This window comes from Mesoplodon densirostris, chromosome 12, assembly GCF_025265405.1.
Source record: "Mesoplodon densirostris isolate mMesDen1 chromosome 12, mMesDen1 primary haplotype, whole genome shotgun sequence".
In the NCBI taxonomy this organism is placed as follows: domain Eukaryota; kingdom Metazoa; phylum Chordata; class Mammalia; order Artiodactyla; family Ziphiidae; genus Mesoplodon; species Mesoplodon densirostris.
In genome coordinates, this window is record NC_082672.1 from 5984027 (window position 1) to 6001803 (window position 17777).

General features: G+C 35.5%; 1 protein-coding gene across 1 annotated transcript in view; it reads right to left on the minus strand.

Annotated features, from left to right (window-relative positions):
• PACRG (parkin coregulated) overlaps positions 1–17777 on the minus strand; it is a 532036-nt gene that overhangs the window by 241880 nt on the left and 272379 nt on the right. The window contains exon 3 of the mRNA XM_060114947.1: positions 2276–2447. Within this exon, the coding sequence (XP_059970930.1) occupies positions 2276–2447 (172 nt within the window). The remainder of the gene's footprint in view (positions 1–2275; positions 2448–17777) is intronic.

Sequence of the window (17777 nt, forward strand, 5' to 3'; positions counted from 1 at the left end):
CCCCTGGAATAAGCCAAAATTTTACTAATAGTACCTTCTGAAAATAAGGTACACACAGCTGTTATATGTTATGCCAATTATGTGTATCAGCCCGCTTCTGGATCAACTAGCTCCCTTCCAGAATTCCACCTGAAAAATGTAGTTTATGTATGTAATACTTTTCACACTGTGCTGGAACCGTGCATTATCTTGCATAGTTAATCACTATTCTTTGCTGAGTAAAGTTTGGCTTTCAGTGATGTAGACAGAGCGAGAAGAAGCAAGCTGAGTTAGATTCAGGATCAGTATATAATAGCAGAAGCCCAGGAAGGCAAACTAGGTTATCTACCAAGAGAAACTTTCATTGCTTCTGGAACTGTAAATGATCAAATTCATACATAGTTACTATTCCCTGACAGATCATGTTTACTGAATTCTGAATGTTTTCACTCATCAGCAAATGACCTCTAGGATGTGTCCTTAGAACATATCACTTCTCTCTTAACTCATTTAAGTATATTCCAAATACTTAAATCAAATAAAATTGAAAATCAATCCACCTTGGCCTACAGTACTCTAATGTGGACTGTTTTAATTGTAAGAGGTATAATCAAAACATGTCTTAGAAATTCTCTTTCTGGCCTTCCGTGTTTTCAGTGTGGCTATGAGGAAGAGACTCCTGAGAAGGCAGGGATCCCCAAATGAACAGTTTATTGTAAAGAAAAGAACAGACTTCCGGTATTGCTGCTGTTCTGGTGGGTGCAGGAGAAAAGGATAATGTACTCTCCAGATAGTTCCTGGGGAGAATGTTCTGGGCTTTTTTGTTTATCAATAAAACTTGTGCATCATCTTTAGAAAATGTAGCATTTTTACTAGAATTTAACATATTCAAAAATTATGACTTGTTAGAAAGAATAAATCACATTTGGAAAAGGTTTTAATATAACTCAGTATTATATATCCTTCCTGAAGGCCTTTAAAGATTAGCCCTTCGCTCAGCTGATGCATGAGGGGAAAGGAAAATTGGTTTTTAATAAAGTCGCTTTTGAAGAGTCATTTTTCTTTCCACATTGCTTTTCACAGCAGGTATCACTGTCCTCTTGTTTGGTTTCACTTTCTACGTCTTGGTGGAAATTGGAAGCGGTCAGTTACATATCTCTTACAGAAATCTCAAAGACATGAGAGAACATTTTAAAGTTGACTCAATTTACATAGTGACGGAAGAACTGCCAAAAATCTAGAACTCTAATGACACTTAATTCAAATCAATAAACTAGTGACCACGGATCAGATTAAGTAATCCAGACTATGGGAAATGACCCAATGTTGAACTATTTTGTTCTTGTTTTGGCCAAACCATATGGCAAGACTACCTCTGAGACAGTGAGGATGGGGTTCCCCTGTATCCTAGGAGACTAGGCAGGTGTACCGTCAATCATCTTGGCAGTGGTCCAGGTGGTCAAAAAGCACCGAGCTGATCTCCCTGTGCTATGCAGCTGCTTCCCACTAGCTATCTATTTTACATTTGGTAGTGTATATATGTCCATGCCACTCTCTCACTTCATCCCAGCTTACCCTTCCCCCTCCCCATGTCCTCAAGTCCATTCTCTATGTCTGTGTCTTTATTCTTGTCCTTCCCCTAGGTTCTTCAGAATCATTTTTATTTGTTTGTTTTTTAGATTTCATATATATGTGTTAGCATACAGTATTTGTTTTTCTCAGAAACACTTTTAAAGGGGTGCTCTCAGACAACTAGTCTGTAGGGACTCAGGCCAGAATAAATTGGCCACAAAAAGGAAGCACAATCTCATTTTATAGACAAACAGGTAAAGCCAGTGACAGGATTACTCGAGAGACCCCCCCAGATAATCCACTGTAGACAAAAAAGTTCAAGTATTTAATAACATTGATCTTTTCTCCATTCCAGATTTTTTTCTTAAAATTATGAATTCTGCTGCATAAAAGATACTAAATATAATTGTGTTTGTATTGTATATTATACACTTTACTTCTGAATGTACAAATTAATGTTAATGCTTATGTCTTTACTATGAAACATTTTAAGTTAGTGTAAACCCCATGCAATTTAGTTTATTTATGTCGCTAAGCTGCATTGCAGTATCAATGATGGGATATATTAGGAGATTTGGGATGTTTGGCCCCATAAGGCAATTTATAAAAATTATTGCAAAACCTGGGGATAGCCTCAGTCTGTTGTATTTTATTGCTTAATTATCAAGTTGTCAAAAAGTGGCACCATATAAACTGAGTGATGCTTTTTTACCTGTTCACTTACTTTTTATCGGGATAATGAGCTGTGGAATGACAGGAAGAATCTTGTTCCCCCCGTGTTTCAGCATGTCGTGGATTCCTTGCCGAGCAAAAAATTCGTAGGGAAATGTCATTTCACAGAGCCCATCAAAAAACAGAGGCAGATAATGATGGTAATCCAGCTTCTCAATTTCTACCTGAAAGGAGAGAGAAAAAATGCTATGTGAAAACAAAAATGAGGCAAAGCATGGCTGGGCCAACCGTGAAGCTGTCACTAACTTAGAAGAAGCAAGTTCTTCAGAACTTCAGGAAGATTTTATTAGCCAACTCATGTAACAACCTGAAGTATGTTGTCACGTCTTTAATCTAGTAGTAATGAGGTTAAAATCATTGACCTTTAAATATTAACAGATTAAAATCATTAATAATCTACATTGGGAGCATTTTAGTACTTTTTGGGGGGGTTCTTAGGTTAATTTTTTACCATTTGGCACAAAGGCAATACTGAAAAGGGATTCAAAAAGTCCATGGTATGTATGCTGAAAAAAATATATATCTATATATAAAAGAATAAAATGGGAAAGAAACAGTTGAAAGGAGATTAACATCTGAATTTCCAACAAAAATCTAATAGGTATTGCACATTAATATATTATTGTGAGATATGTCTCTTCAGGACCTGGCAAATATGAGAGTAAGGGGTAAAATATGATTCTATGGATGTCTCCTGGAGCCTGCATGTCAGGTAGAATGTTGGTGCCATCAAGAAAAAATGGGGAAGACACACACTGAGCTGAACCTAAACAGACCATTGACCCCTCAGAATTAAAATATCCCAAACTCTCCTCTGCTTCTTCTGGGACCAGAGATATACCACTTCTATATACTTCACTCTCAATAATGCTTGCATGACCTCTTGTCCAGATCTTTGCAATAGTATCAGGCACCGAAAGGAATAGGAACAAAATTTCCAGAATGGAGAAAAGAGATGGCACTTTGGCAGCTGTTCAGATATAGATTTGCTCTAGCCTGGGTCCTCTACTATCTAGAGTATCCATGACCTGACTTTCTACCTGCAAGGTGACAGGAGTGATGATGATATCATGGATGGAAAGATGTCAACAGACAGACTGTGGATATAACACACCTACGGAGCAAAGGATGCAGTGTTCCCAGTAAGAGGTGCAAATTTCCCTGATTTTCATGTCCTTATGAAGGTACCCAGCTTCCAATTATCACCTTATAATTAAGTGAGGAGCCCAACGAGACCTCAGAGAAACCTTTTTACATTAGGAGGTTTTCATACCCTCCAGCTGTCTCCCAGAATTCTGGAGTTTCTAGCCATGTGCCTGCCTGGGCCTGGGTGTGAGTAACTGATAACAACCCAACCACATTTCTGAGTGCTTACTGTAAGTCCGGGTGAATCAAATGTCCTACAATTCCCCAAGCAGGAGGTCTGTCTCCAGACTGTTCATGAACTACCCAGCCAACTAAGGAAGTAAGCACTCAGATTCGAATATTCATGCCCTTTGGGAAGTGCAGCTTGGAAAATGAATCCTAAATGGAGGTATATACAGATATGTTTTACTTTATATTCCTTTAATAGTTGTAAAAGTTGCTTTATTCATAGTAAAAGTTTATGAAGTATATATTTAATACCAACCTTCTCAAGGGTTGTTGTGTATCTGAGAACATTTTAGAACATGATTTTGCACAATTAAAAAAATATTGTTACATCATTCAGCTCCAAAAGTATTATACAATGTTGTTACCTATAATTTTACCTTGTAACTTAACTTCATAATTAAAGTGTCATCTGTACTATATTTTGACTTGTACTTTTGATATTTTGCTAAATATTTAAGCCCATTGCCACAGTTTTACATATGTCTCTTATAAAGTGGAAAATCATTAAATTTTCTACTTTAATATGATCTAAGACTTTGTATTTTAATATATTAAGCATTCACATTTATGGCTATGTCTAGTTAACTTCTGTCATCTTATTTTTTTGGTCTCTGAATTTCATTTTTCATTTACATTTTCCTTTCAACTTTGTATTTTTGTTATGTGGATTGTTTTCTTTACATTTTTGTGTCTGATGATTTGAAAGATAAAGCCTATTTAAATATTTTATTGGAGCTATCTCACAGTGTTCTCAAATATTTTAAAACATATGTATCTTAGAGAAGTAAGTTAAAAATCTCCTACTAAGATTACTGACATGCCAATTTTTCTTTGGAATTTTGTTGGGTTTTTTTTTTTTTGGTATGATTTTGGGCAGCAATTCCAACATCAACAACAGCAACAATAAAAATGCCATGTTTATGATACCAGACACTATTGTAAATACTTATGTGTATTAGTTCACTTAATCCTCATAACAGTTCTAAGAGGTAGGTATTACTGGCATCCCAATTTTCAGTATAAGGAAACTGAGGCACAGAGAGGTTTAATAACTTGCCTAAGATTTTCAGCTAGTTAGTGATAGAACTGGGATCCAAACCCAAGCAGTCTGGCTGCAGGACATGATACTACTTATCAGGCTATGTAGTGAGGCATGTCAAGGTTCAGGATTGTTGGAATCTCCTTGTGAACTGGTCCCTTTATCCTCCTGTCTTTATCCTCTTTATTATTATTAATGCAGTCTGTCTTAGTCTAATCTAATACTAATATTGCTATCACTGGCTTGTCTACTTTATCTTTCTCTCTACTTTTACTTTCTTCCTTCCTCTGACATTATGTTTAAGAATATCTTTTTTAGGTGGAGCTCCAGAAGCAAAGTCATGAGAAGGTTGGAGGGAGTGGGTACAACTTCCGTGGGCCATGTCTGGTAGTCACACTCCAGAGGGAGACTATTGCTTACTGCAGTGCTGCACGCAGGACAAGGAACATCCAAGATACCTGATCCCAGAGATTTGCAAATGGTTTTACCATTTGGGCTGGGTCACTGGGACTGGAGGAGGAATTAGCTTGAAGTGTGGCCATGTGGCTGACAGGGTGTTGGTGCTGCAGCCGGGTCTCAGGCCTGAGCCTCTGAAGTGGGAGAGCCAGTTCAGGATATTGGACCACCAGAGACCTCCGGGCCCCATGTAATATCAATCAGTGAGAGCTCTCCCAGAGATCTCCATCTCAATGCTAACACACAGCTCCACCCAAAGGCCAGCAGGCTGCAGTGTTGGATGTCCCATGCCAAACAGCTACCAAGAGAGGAACACAACCTGACCCATTAGCAGTAAGGCTGCCTAAAACCATACTAAGTTCACAGACACCCCAAAACACCAACGGATGAAGCCTTGCCCACCAGAAAGACAAGATCCAGCCCCACCCACCAGAAAACAGGCACCAGTCCCCTCCACTAGGAAGCCTACACAAGCCACTAAACCAACCTTACCCAAGGGAGGCAGACATCAAAAACAACGGGAACTACAAACCTGCAGCCTGCAAAAAGGAGACCCCAAACACAGTAAGTTAAGCAAAATGGGAAGACAGAGAAATATGCAGCAGATGAAGGAGCAATGTAAAAACCCACTAGACCAAACAAATGAAGAGGAAATAGGCAGTCTACCTGAAGAAGGATTCAGAGTAATGATAGTAAAGATGACCCAAAATCTCAGAAATAGAATGGAGAAAATACAAGAAACGTTTAACAAGGACGTAGTAGAACTAAAGAGCAAACAAACAATGATGAACAACACAATAAATGAAATTAAAAATTCTCTAGAAAGAATCAATAGCAGAATAACTGATGGAGGAGAACAGATAAGTGACCTGGAAGATAAAATAGTGGAAATGACTACTGCAGAGCAGAATAATGAAAATAATTGAGGACAGTCTCAGAGACCTATGGGACAACATTAAACACACAAACATTCAAATTATAGGGGTCTCAGAAGAGAAGAAAAAAGGGTCTGAGAAAATATTTGAAGAGATTATAGTTGAAAATTTCCCTAACATGGGAAAGGAAATAATTAATCAAGTCCAGGAAGTGCAAAGAGTCCCATACAAGATAAAACCAAGGAGAAACACTCCAAGACACATATTAATCAAACTATTAGAAATGAAATACAAAGAAAAAATATTAAAAGCAGTAAGGGAAAAGCAACAAATAACATACAAGGAAATCTCCATAAGGTTAACAGCTGATCTTTCAGCAGAAATTCTGCAAGTTAAAAGGGAGTGGCAGGACATATTTAAACTGATGAAAGGGAAAAACACACCCAAGATTCCTCTACCCAGCAAAGATCTGATTCAGATTTGACAGAGAAATTAAAACATTTATAGATGAGCAAAAGCTAAGAGAATTCAGCACCACCAAACCAGCATTACAACAAATGCTAATGGAGCTTCTCTAAGCAGGAAACACAAGAGAAGGAAACGATCTACAATAACAAACCCAAAACAATTAAGAAAATGGTAATAGGAACATATATAATGATAACTACTTTAAATGTAAATGGATTAAATGCGCCAACCAAACGACACAGACTGGCTGAATGGACCCATATATATAGGTTGTCTACAAGAGGCCCAGTTCAGACCTAGGGACCCATACAGGTTGAAAGTAAGAGGATGGAAAAAGATATTCCAGGTAAATGGAAATCAAAAGAAAGCTGGAGTAGCAATTCTCATATCAGACAAAATAGACTTTAAAATAAAGACTATTACAAGAGACAAAGAAGGCCAATACATAATGATCAAGGGATTGATCCAAGAACAAGATATAACAATTGTAAATATTTATGCACCCAACATAGGAGCAACTCAATATATTAGGCAAATGCTAACAGCCATAAAAGGGGAAATCGACAGTAACACACTCATAGTAGGGGACTTTTTACCAATGGACAGATCATCCAAAATGAAAATAAATAAGGAAACACAAGCTTTAAATGACACATTAGACCAGCTGCACGTAATTGGTATTTATAGGATATTCCATCCAAAAACCACAGAATACACGTTCTTCTCAAGTGCTCATGGAACATACTCCAGGATAGATCATATCTTGGGTCACAAATCAAGTAAATTTAAGAAAATTGAAACTGTATCAAGTATCTCTTTGGACCACAATGCTATGAGACTAGATAACAATTACAAGAAAAAAACTAAAAAATACAAACACATGGTGGCTAAACAATACACTATTAAATAACCAAGAAACCACTGAAGAAATCAAAGAGGGAATCAAAAAATACCTAGAAACAAATGACAATGAAAACTCAAGGACACAAAACCTATGGGATGAAGCAAAAGCAGTTCTAAGGGGGAAGTTTATATCAATAAAATCCTACCTCAAGAAACAAGAAAAATCTTGAATTAACAACCTAAACTTATACCTAAAGCAATTAGAGAAAGAAGAGCAAAAGAACCCCAAAGTTAGCAGAAGGAAAGAAATCATAAAGGTCAGATCAGAAGTAAATGAAAAAGGAATTAAGGAAACAAGAGCAAAGATCAATAAAACTAAAAGATGGTTCTTTGAGAAGATAAACAAAATTGATAAACCACTAGCCAGACTCATCAAGAAAAAAAGGGAGAAGACTCAAATAAACAGAATTAGAAATGAAAAAGGAGAAGTAACAACGGACCCTGAAGAAATACAAGGGATCATGAGAGATTACTACAAGCAACTATATACCAATAAAATGGACAGCCTGGAAGAAATGGACAAATTCTTAAAAAAACGCAACCTTCCAAGACTGAACCAGGAAGAAATAGAAAATATGAACAGACCAATCACAAGCACTGAAATTGAAACTGGGATTAAAAATCTTCCAATAAACAAAAGCCCAGGACCAGATGGCTTCTCAGGTGAATTCTATCAAACATCTAGAGGAGAGCTAACACCTACCCTTCTCAAACTCTTCCAAAATATAGCAGAGGGAGGAACACTCCCAAACTCATTTTATGAGGTTACCATCACCCTGATACCAGAACCAGACAAAGATGTCACAAAAAAAGAAAACTACAAACCAATATCACTGATGAACATAGATGCAAAAATCCTCAACACAAAGCTAGCAAACAGAATCCAACAGCACATTAAAAGGATCATACACCATGGTCAAATTGGGTTTATCCCAGGAATGCAAGTATTCTTCAATATACACAAATCAATCAATGTGATAAACCATATTAACAACATGAAGGAGAAAAAACATATGATCATCTCAATAGATGCAGAAAAAGCTTTTGACAAAATTCAACACCCATTTATAAAAAAAAAAAAACCTGTATACAGGGAACTTACCCCAACATAATAAAGGCTATAGATGACAAACCCACAGCCAACATTGTCCTCAATGGTGAAAAACTGAAACCATTTCCTCTAAAATCAGGAACAAGACATGGATTCCCACTCTCAGCACTATTACTCAACATAGTTTTGTAAGTTTTAACCACAGGAATCAGAGAAGAAAAAGAAATAAAAGGAATGCAAATCAGAAAAGAAGAAGTAAAGCTGTCACTGTTTGCACATGACATGATACCATACATAGAGAATCCTAAGACTCTACCAGAAAACTACTAGAGCTAATCAATGAACTTGGTAAAGTAGCAGGATACAAAATTAAGGCAGAGAAATCTCTTGCATTCCTATATATTAATGATGAAAAATCTGAAAGAGAAACTAAGGAAACACTCCCATTTACCATTGCAACAAAAAGAATAAAATACCTAGGACTAAACTTACCTAAGGAGACAAAAGACCTGTATGCAGAAAACTATAAGACACTGATGAAAGAAATTAAAGATAATACAAACAGATGGAGAGATATACTATGTTCTTAGATTGGAAGAATCAACATTGTGAAAATGACTATACTACCCAAAGCAATCTACAGATTCAATGCAATCCCTATCAAACTACCAATGACATTTTTCACAGAACTAGAAGAAAAAAATTTACAATTTGTATGGAAACACAAAAGATGCTGAATATCCAAAGCAATCTTGAGAAAGAAAAATGGAGCTGGGGGAATCAGGCTCCCAGACTTCAGACTATACAACAAAGCTACAGTAATCAAGACAGTATGGTACTGGCACACAAACAGAAATATAGATCAATGGAACAGGATGGAAAGTCCAGAGATAAACCCACACACATATGGTCACTTTATCTTTGACAAAGGAGGCAAGAATATACAATGGAGAAAAGACAGCCCTTCAATAAGTGGTGCTGGGAAAACTGGACAGCTACATGTAAAAGAATGAAATTAGAAGACTCCCTAGCACCCTACACAAAAATAAACTCAAAATGGATTAAAGACCTAAATGTAAGGCCAGACATTATCAAACTCTTAGAGGAAAACAGGCAGAACACTCTATGACATACATCACAGCATGATCCTTTTTGACCCACCTCCTAGACAAATGGAAATAAAAACATAAATAAACAAATGGGACCTAATGAAACTTAAAAGCTTTTGCACAGCAAAGGAAACCATAAACAAGATGAAAAGACAACCCTCAGAAAAGGAGAAAATATTTGCAAATGAAGCAATGACCAAGGATTAATCTCCAAAATATACAAGCAGCTCATGCAGCTCAGTATAAAAGAAAACAAACAACCCAATCCAAAAATGGACAGAAGCTTTAAATAGACATTTCTCTAAAGAGGATATACAGATTGCCAACAAACACATGAAAGGATGCTCACTCTCACTAGTCATTAGAGAAATGCAAATCGAAACTACAATGTGATATCATCTCACACCAGTCAGAATGGCCATCATCAAAAAATCTATAAACGATAAATGCTGGAGAGCTTGTGGAGAAAAGTGAACCCTGTTGCACTGTTGGTGGGAATGTAAAGTGACACAGCCACTATGGAGAACAGTATGGAGGTTCCTTAAAAAACTACAAATAGAACTACTATACAACACAGCAATCCCACTACTGGGTATATACCCTGAGAAAACCATAATTCAAAAAGATACATGTACCACAATGTTCAATGCAGCTCTATTTGCAATAGCCAGAACATGGAAGCAACCTAGGTGTCCACTGACAGATGAATGGATAAAGAAGCTGTGGCACATATATATAATGGAATATTACTCAGCCATAAAAAGAAACTAAACTGAGTTATTTATAGTGAGGTGGATGGACCTAGGGTCTGTCATACAGAGTGAAGTAAGTCAGAAAGAGAAAAACAAATACCATATGCTAACACATATATATGGAATCTAAAACACAATCCAAATTGTTTGGATCTGATGAAACTAGGGGCAGGACAGCAATAAAGACACAGATGTAGAAAATGGACTTGAGGACACGGGGAGGGGGAAGGGTAAACTGGGATGAAGTAAGAGAGTATCATTAACATATATATACTACTAAATGTAAAATAGATAGCTAGTGGGAAGCAGCAGCATAGCACAGGGAGATCAGCTCGGTGCTTTTTGACCACCTAGAGGGGTGGGATAGGGAGGGTGGGAGGGAGACGCAAGAGGGACGAGATATGTGGGTATATGTATACATATAGCTGATTCACTTTGTTATACAGCAGAAACTAACACAGCAACGTAAAGCAATTATACTCCAATAAGGATGTTTAAAAAAATTAAAGAATATCTTTTCCAAGTAGCTTATAGTTGAATTTCTTTTTTCCTCTCGCATTTTATAATATGTCTTCATATTACATATGAATATGTAATATGTCTTCATAACAACAAATATCAAGCATACATATGATTCTTAATTTCAAAAGTTTTGAAAAAGAAAGAAAAGCAATGGGAGCAAGGATAAAGGAAAAGAAAAAAGAGAGGGAGCATTTGAAAGACAGTAAAATTGAATGAAAGACTGAGTGAAAAAGACCGAGAAAGAAAAAGATTTTCTCTGTGTCTTTAACTCCTCCTAGCTCACTGACCACAACAGTTCTTTCATACCGGAAATTCTTGTAAGTTCTTCTTCTGATCTGTTTATCAATTATTTGGCATGTCTATTTCACTCAGATCTATTGTCTTAATGGAATAACAACTTGCCAGTATAGTTTGAGGTCAAAAACTTCTTTAAACACTGTAGACAGCTCTCTACTTGCCACAGGGTGACTTTTTTGTACATAACTCTTTTCTGTTTGCATATCTTCTGTTTCCTCTTTATTATTTTAATATTGTTTCAGTTGATGGATTTGGCTAGGGCTTGGGAAACATTCTCACATTCCATTTACAATCAGGAGCTTTGTCTGTATTTGTTTTGTTTTGTTTTTAATGATATATCTGACATGATATATCTGACTTCTCCTTAATGTATTTTTCTTTTTATCTGAAGAGCTCCTCCTAGCTAACACAATATTTTCACATTGTTTTCCACAATAAAGGTATCAATGCTTCTTCACTCCCATCTCTCTTCAACCTGGGAGGCCCTGGTGGGACATTAGTCAGGAGCCACAGCAGGTCGGGACCCGAGCATATGGAGAAAGGAAATAGGAAGGAAAAAATAGAAACAGGTAGATTAATTAAGAGACTGTTGCAGTAATCTGGGTAAAGAAAGTTGGTGGCTTAGGGTAAGCTGGTAGTAAGCAAAATGGTGGAAAAGTGAATGAAATAAGGACTTGTTTGGAGATAGAATCGATCAAACTGCTAATGGATTGAATGCAGAATTTGAAGGAAGGAAATCAAGGATGAATTCCAGTGATGAGGGTGTGGTGTCAGGGGGCCCAGGGAAAACAGTTTCACAAGGCCAATTACATCATGTTAATGAGAGCTGAAAAGGGACCAAAGGATTGAACAAAACGAAGGTCACTGGGAACGTGGATTGTTCCTTCACTGCATGCTGTCCTTCTGCAGCATTGTTCCCTGGAGACACTGGTGCCTTTTGTTCCCCAGACAGCAGTGCATCACTCATTCCTCCTTAGAGACTTCCTTTGAATGCACTCTTCCCTTTCTCTCCAGACCTCTCAGTTGCTGGCAACTCCTTTCATCTAGATTTCAGTTCAGTGCGGCCCTCTTACCACTGCCTACTGCCCTGTTTGATTTCTTTGCGGTCCTTATCATTTATACATTGCAATTTCTTAAGTTCTGTTGTTCAGGGAGCTTGTCATTGCCTAGAAGGGTGTTTGGCACATAATAGGTGAATACTCAATAAGCATGTGTTTGAGTTTTAATTCTGACCTTTTGAATCTGTCCTCTGAGCTAACTCTGAGAAGCATACTCAGCTAAGGAACAATGGCCAGATGATGAATGGTCATATCTAGAGCTGAGGGCGGGGACCATGGCAGAGTGCACAGAGGGCTGGTGCTGAACACTGACCCTGTAGCATGAAGAAGCATGTACATTTCTATAAACTTAGGTATCCTACAAATAAAATGCCATGTTTTTTCTATTAAGATTGCAGTAATTATTCACATTTCAGGAATTTTGTGAGTATTTTAACAGACAATCAGGATGGGCTTCTTGGTGCTTCTATTTACCCTCATTTCACTAGAAATCATTTAGGGTTTAATTTGCTATTCTGTTTACCTTTAAAACTTTAGAAGGAAAAGTTTCTGTTGTTTGTAGTATCATCAAAAACAAACATATTAATGTACATTTATAATTAATATATTGGAATAATACAAGATTGTCTTTCTAAAGTAGCTAGATGTTGAGAATAATTCAAGATTAAAACCAAAATTTAAACTAGAGATAAATTAGGAGATCCCTTATTTACCGTTGTGTGTGTATTTGTCAGATGGTGACTACTATCCCTTACAGGTCTTCTAAATTGCTGGCTTCATTTATTCATTTAAACTTACAAAAAATAATTTTTACTGTTTACTTAGCAATAAACCTTTTTCAGTTATGTAAATTATTTTTCTTCTAAGATAATTTCTTAGTAACAAATATTATACTTTATATTTCTTTACTATTACTGTAAAAATAGCAGGTTTCAAACTTTTATAAAATTTGGGAATCTTTCTTCAAAGTTTATGCAAGAATTCCAAAATTGAAAGAAAACTGTATGAAGTGAGACAAAGAACAAGGGCTGTTTTAAACATATCAGATAAAATTTCATGGTAAAATGCTGATTGATGACAGCTTGGCTATTAACTCCAGAAACATCAAGCATTCTACTCACATAATCTCTCTCTTTTAAATTTATGTTTTATAACTTTTTAAAGATCACATAGCACCTACAAGGTGATCTTTAAATCTTACAGTGACTTTTGGCCAAAAGCAATACAATTCTAACTTCACCTGTCCTATCAGATATGCCTTTTTATCCCCATAACAAATGTGCCAGGCAGTAACGCTGCATTAAGAGGTCAGAAAAACAATGAGGTTATGATTTTCATTAAAAACACTCAAATCGGAAACTTACTCTTACACTTTCCATATCCTTGCTTCAATTAACAAATGGAATATCATTTACAATATCTGTTATTACAAGTTCTGTAGTAATAACTGAGAATCTTGCTTAGAATCACAAAAATCTGAAAAAGTGTACTTATCTATTAACATACTATGACCTCATTTAGCCTTATTATGACATTTCTAAAATAAAGTTTTAACTTACTCTTTTCAATCCTTAAGGCAGCTGTTGAACTATTGCAAGAGGTCTTACAAGTTATATAGGCATTAAGCATGTTTGCAGATGATATATATAACATATTTCAAACATGGATGCACTTTTCTTTTTCAAATGTGTGGATGTGTTTGTGATGAGTCACTGAAAATAATTTATGTCATTTTACATTTTCTCAATGATACTGAATATTTAAGTAAAATCCTATAATAGTACATGATGCAAAAATTAAGAATTTTTAACATGAAAAATGTTCTTTGGTGTCAAAAAGGAGATTTCTTGCAGGATGGCAGACAAGGATAATGTGGATCCTTAAACTGTTATAAAGTCTAATAAACACCAAAACATGTTAAATTCAAAGTTGAGGTCAGGAAATCCTCAGATGCTAGAGATAAAGACAAAATCAAGAGTCACAGGGTGATGCCCCATGACCCTAGGCTGTATCAGACACAGACCAGATCAGAAGACTGGAAATGAGCTTTTAAAGTCTCAGGAGTTTAGGAAAACAGGGTGCTTGGCAAGAAAAGGGGGTTAAGCTGAAACTCCTGCACCCAACAGGACCCTTGAAGGGCTGTCCCACTTGTGAAAAGAAGACCAGAAACTCTCTTCCCATGAGTTTGTGGAAATAGAAAGAGAGCTTAGTGTTTGACAAAGCTCTTGATGGGAAAAACTTCATCTGAGAAACAGAAACCCAAAGGAATTAATCAAGGAAGTCAAGGAATTAAGAAAAAAAATTGTTTTCTGACCACTGAAAGGAAACTTTTGGGGCCCAGATAAAAGCAAATACAAAAATGTTAATACTTGCATAACAGAAAATATATAGTATCATTAACCTTAAAATCCAATAGTTGTTTGGAGAATAGATTGGCCACAAATGAAAAGAGTAGAGGGGTCTGGATCACAGAACTGAGGGACCAACACAGAGTCAGCACAGGGAGATAGGGCAATGGAAAAGATGCGGATAAGTCCCAACTTGAGATGCTCCCACACTTGATTCATGGGAGTTCCAGAGAGGACAGAGTATGGAGAAAGAAGGATTTGGAGAAATAATGGTTGAGACTCTTTCAAAATTGAATAAAGATGTGAATTTTCAGATTGAAGATGCATATATAGATACCTTTTGATAGAAAAACTATAAAACTCCAAAGTCAGGGAAAAGATTTAAAAGCAACTAGAAACAAAAGGCAGATTACATATAAAGGATCAAAATTAGACTGAAATTACATTTCTCATTAATAAAATAGAGGCCAGAAGACAGGGTAAGAATCTTTCAATGTGCTGAAAGAACAGTAATTGTTAATCTTCAATACAATACTCAGCTAAATCACCATTCAAAAATAAAGACAAATTAAATGTATTTGACTAAGACACAAGACTGAGAGGTTTTTTGTTTGTTTGTTTTAACCCAAGGATCATCATCCTAACCAAAGGATAAAATTTACTAAAAAGTGGAATGAACACAGGACAAAGAAGTGAGATGGAAGAGATAATAGTATACAAATTGTCAAACAAATTGATAAGACTAAATAAGTATTGACTATAAAAAATGTAAAAATTATTAATTACAATGATTTAAAAGTGAATCTGTAGATACTAGGAAGGAAAAGTACAGAAGATGAGAGAAAAGTGATCTGAGTCAAAGTAAGGTCCTTTTATTGATAGGGATGAGTATAAAATTATTAACTTTAGACTTAATTAAGCATATTAAAGTACAAAGATTCACACTGAAAGAATAGAAATAAAATTAACTTTCAAGAGCATAGAATGTAGTAGAGGGTCTTAGCAACCTTACAGAAGGCTGACTAAACATACCACCTGACTCCAGCAGAAAACAGGGAGAGAAGAAAATACATAGGATGAATCCAAATATATAAGCAATCATAGTAAGTGTAAATGGATTAAATTCTCTTGTTAAAAGATTCTCAAAGAGGGAAAATATGCTTTAGTTATAAATTTGTTTATAAGAGGCACATTCAAAATAAAATGTCAGAGAAAGATGGAAAATAAAGGTATGGTAAAAAATGATAATAAGGGGCTTCCCTGGTGGTGCAGTGGTTGAGAATCTGCCTGTCAATGCAGGGGACACAGATTCGAGCCCTGGTCTGGGAAGATCCCACATGACACGGAGCAACTAGGCCCGTGTGCCACAGCTACAAAGCCTGTGCGTCTGGAGCCTGCGCTCTGCACCAACAGAGGCCGCAATAGTGAGAGGCCCACGCATTGTGATGAAGAGTGGCCCCCGCTTGCCACAACTAGAGAAAGCCCTCGCACAGAAATGAAGACCCAACACAGCCATAAATAAATAAATAAATAAATAAATAAATAAATAAATAAATAAATAAAGATTAAAATGATAATAAGTGTGATGTAGAATAAATTCCTGGAAGAGAAATTGCTTTATCAAAGGGGATATATATATATATATATATATATATATATATATATATATATATATATATATATATATATATGCAGTATATATGTATTTGCAATTTTGATAGATATTGACAAGTGGTGTTTCACAGGGATGATACTAAATTATATTTCCATCAGCAAAGTATGAAAGTACCAGTTCCTTCATTGCCTATCCAAAGAGAATGCTAACAAAGTTTGATTTTTGACATTGTTATAGGTAAAATGGTATTTCCCTGTTATTTTAACTTGTATTTCTCTGTGAGAATAATCACATTTTAAAGATATTTTTGAAAGTCATTTTTATATCCTTTTCTGTGAATTGTATTTTCATATCCTTTGCCTTTTTTTTTTTTTTTACTCTGGTATTGACCTTTTTTTAAGGAGCTGTTTTATATTACGGGGATTCATTTTTTATGTGTGATAGGAGTTTCAATTTTTTCTATTGTCATGCAGAATTTTTGTTTTAGAATTAGTTTTTTATGGGTCCTGAAGTTTGAGTCATCATTGGGAACGTTTTCCTCCATTTTGTAGCAGAAAGAATAGAAACAATTAGAAAAGACAATTTATAATTGTTTACTCTAGTACTTTTATGATTTCTTTTTTTTTACATTTAAATCATTAATCCATTTGTAACTTTTCTTGGTGTAGGTATGAAGTATGCTTCCAATGGCAACTTTTTTCCAAGTGGCTACCCAGTTGTTCCAATGTATTTATTTAATAGTCTTCTACTGGTTAGAAGTTTCACTTTATAAGAAAGCCCTATGTCTTGACTTTCTATTCTATTACGTTGGCCTTTCTCATTCATGAACCAGTATTATTTTAACTATCACAACTGTTTAATAGATTTTAATATCTTGTAGGCTAGTCCCCCTATTATTACCTTTTCTATTCTGTTCTATTATCATAATTTGTTTACTTTTCAATATGAAATTTAGGCATACCTTTTAGACATAACATTTACTTAATGGGTCTGTATAAAAACTTGCATTCAATAATTAGACAAAACACATTCTTTACAAGCATACATGAGAGAGTTTAGAAAACCAAATGAATGCTAGCCACAAAGTAAGTCACAAGAAATTCCAAAATACCTTTGCTATATGTAAAATTTTTTGAAGAAAATTAAATAAAATAACAAATCATTAACTAAAAGATAGCCAAACTTTAAGCCAAACTTTAACCTCCATACATTTGGAAACTTAAAAACATTTTAAATTACTCATAGATCAAAGAGAAAATCCTTATAGAAATAACAATGTGTTAAGAATTGAATCACAGTGAAATCACTTAACCTGAAAGAATAGAAAAATGCCCATTTATACAGACTCTTTTTGAGAATAGAGAAAAGAGGAAAACTACACAGCTCACTATATGAGGCCAGAATAACCTTGCCACTAAAATCATATAACTACAGGCCAATCTCACCGAATCAAAATAAAATAACGGGCAATATTGAATTCAATAGCATGTTAAAAATTATGGCCAAATTGACTGTATTGCAGAAATATCAGAATATTTCAACATCATGTTTAAATTTTTAAAGGATGAAAAATTAGATCATCTCAATCGATGCAGATAAAACATTTGATAAAATCATTCATTAAAAA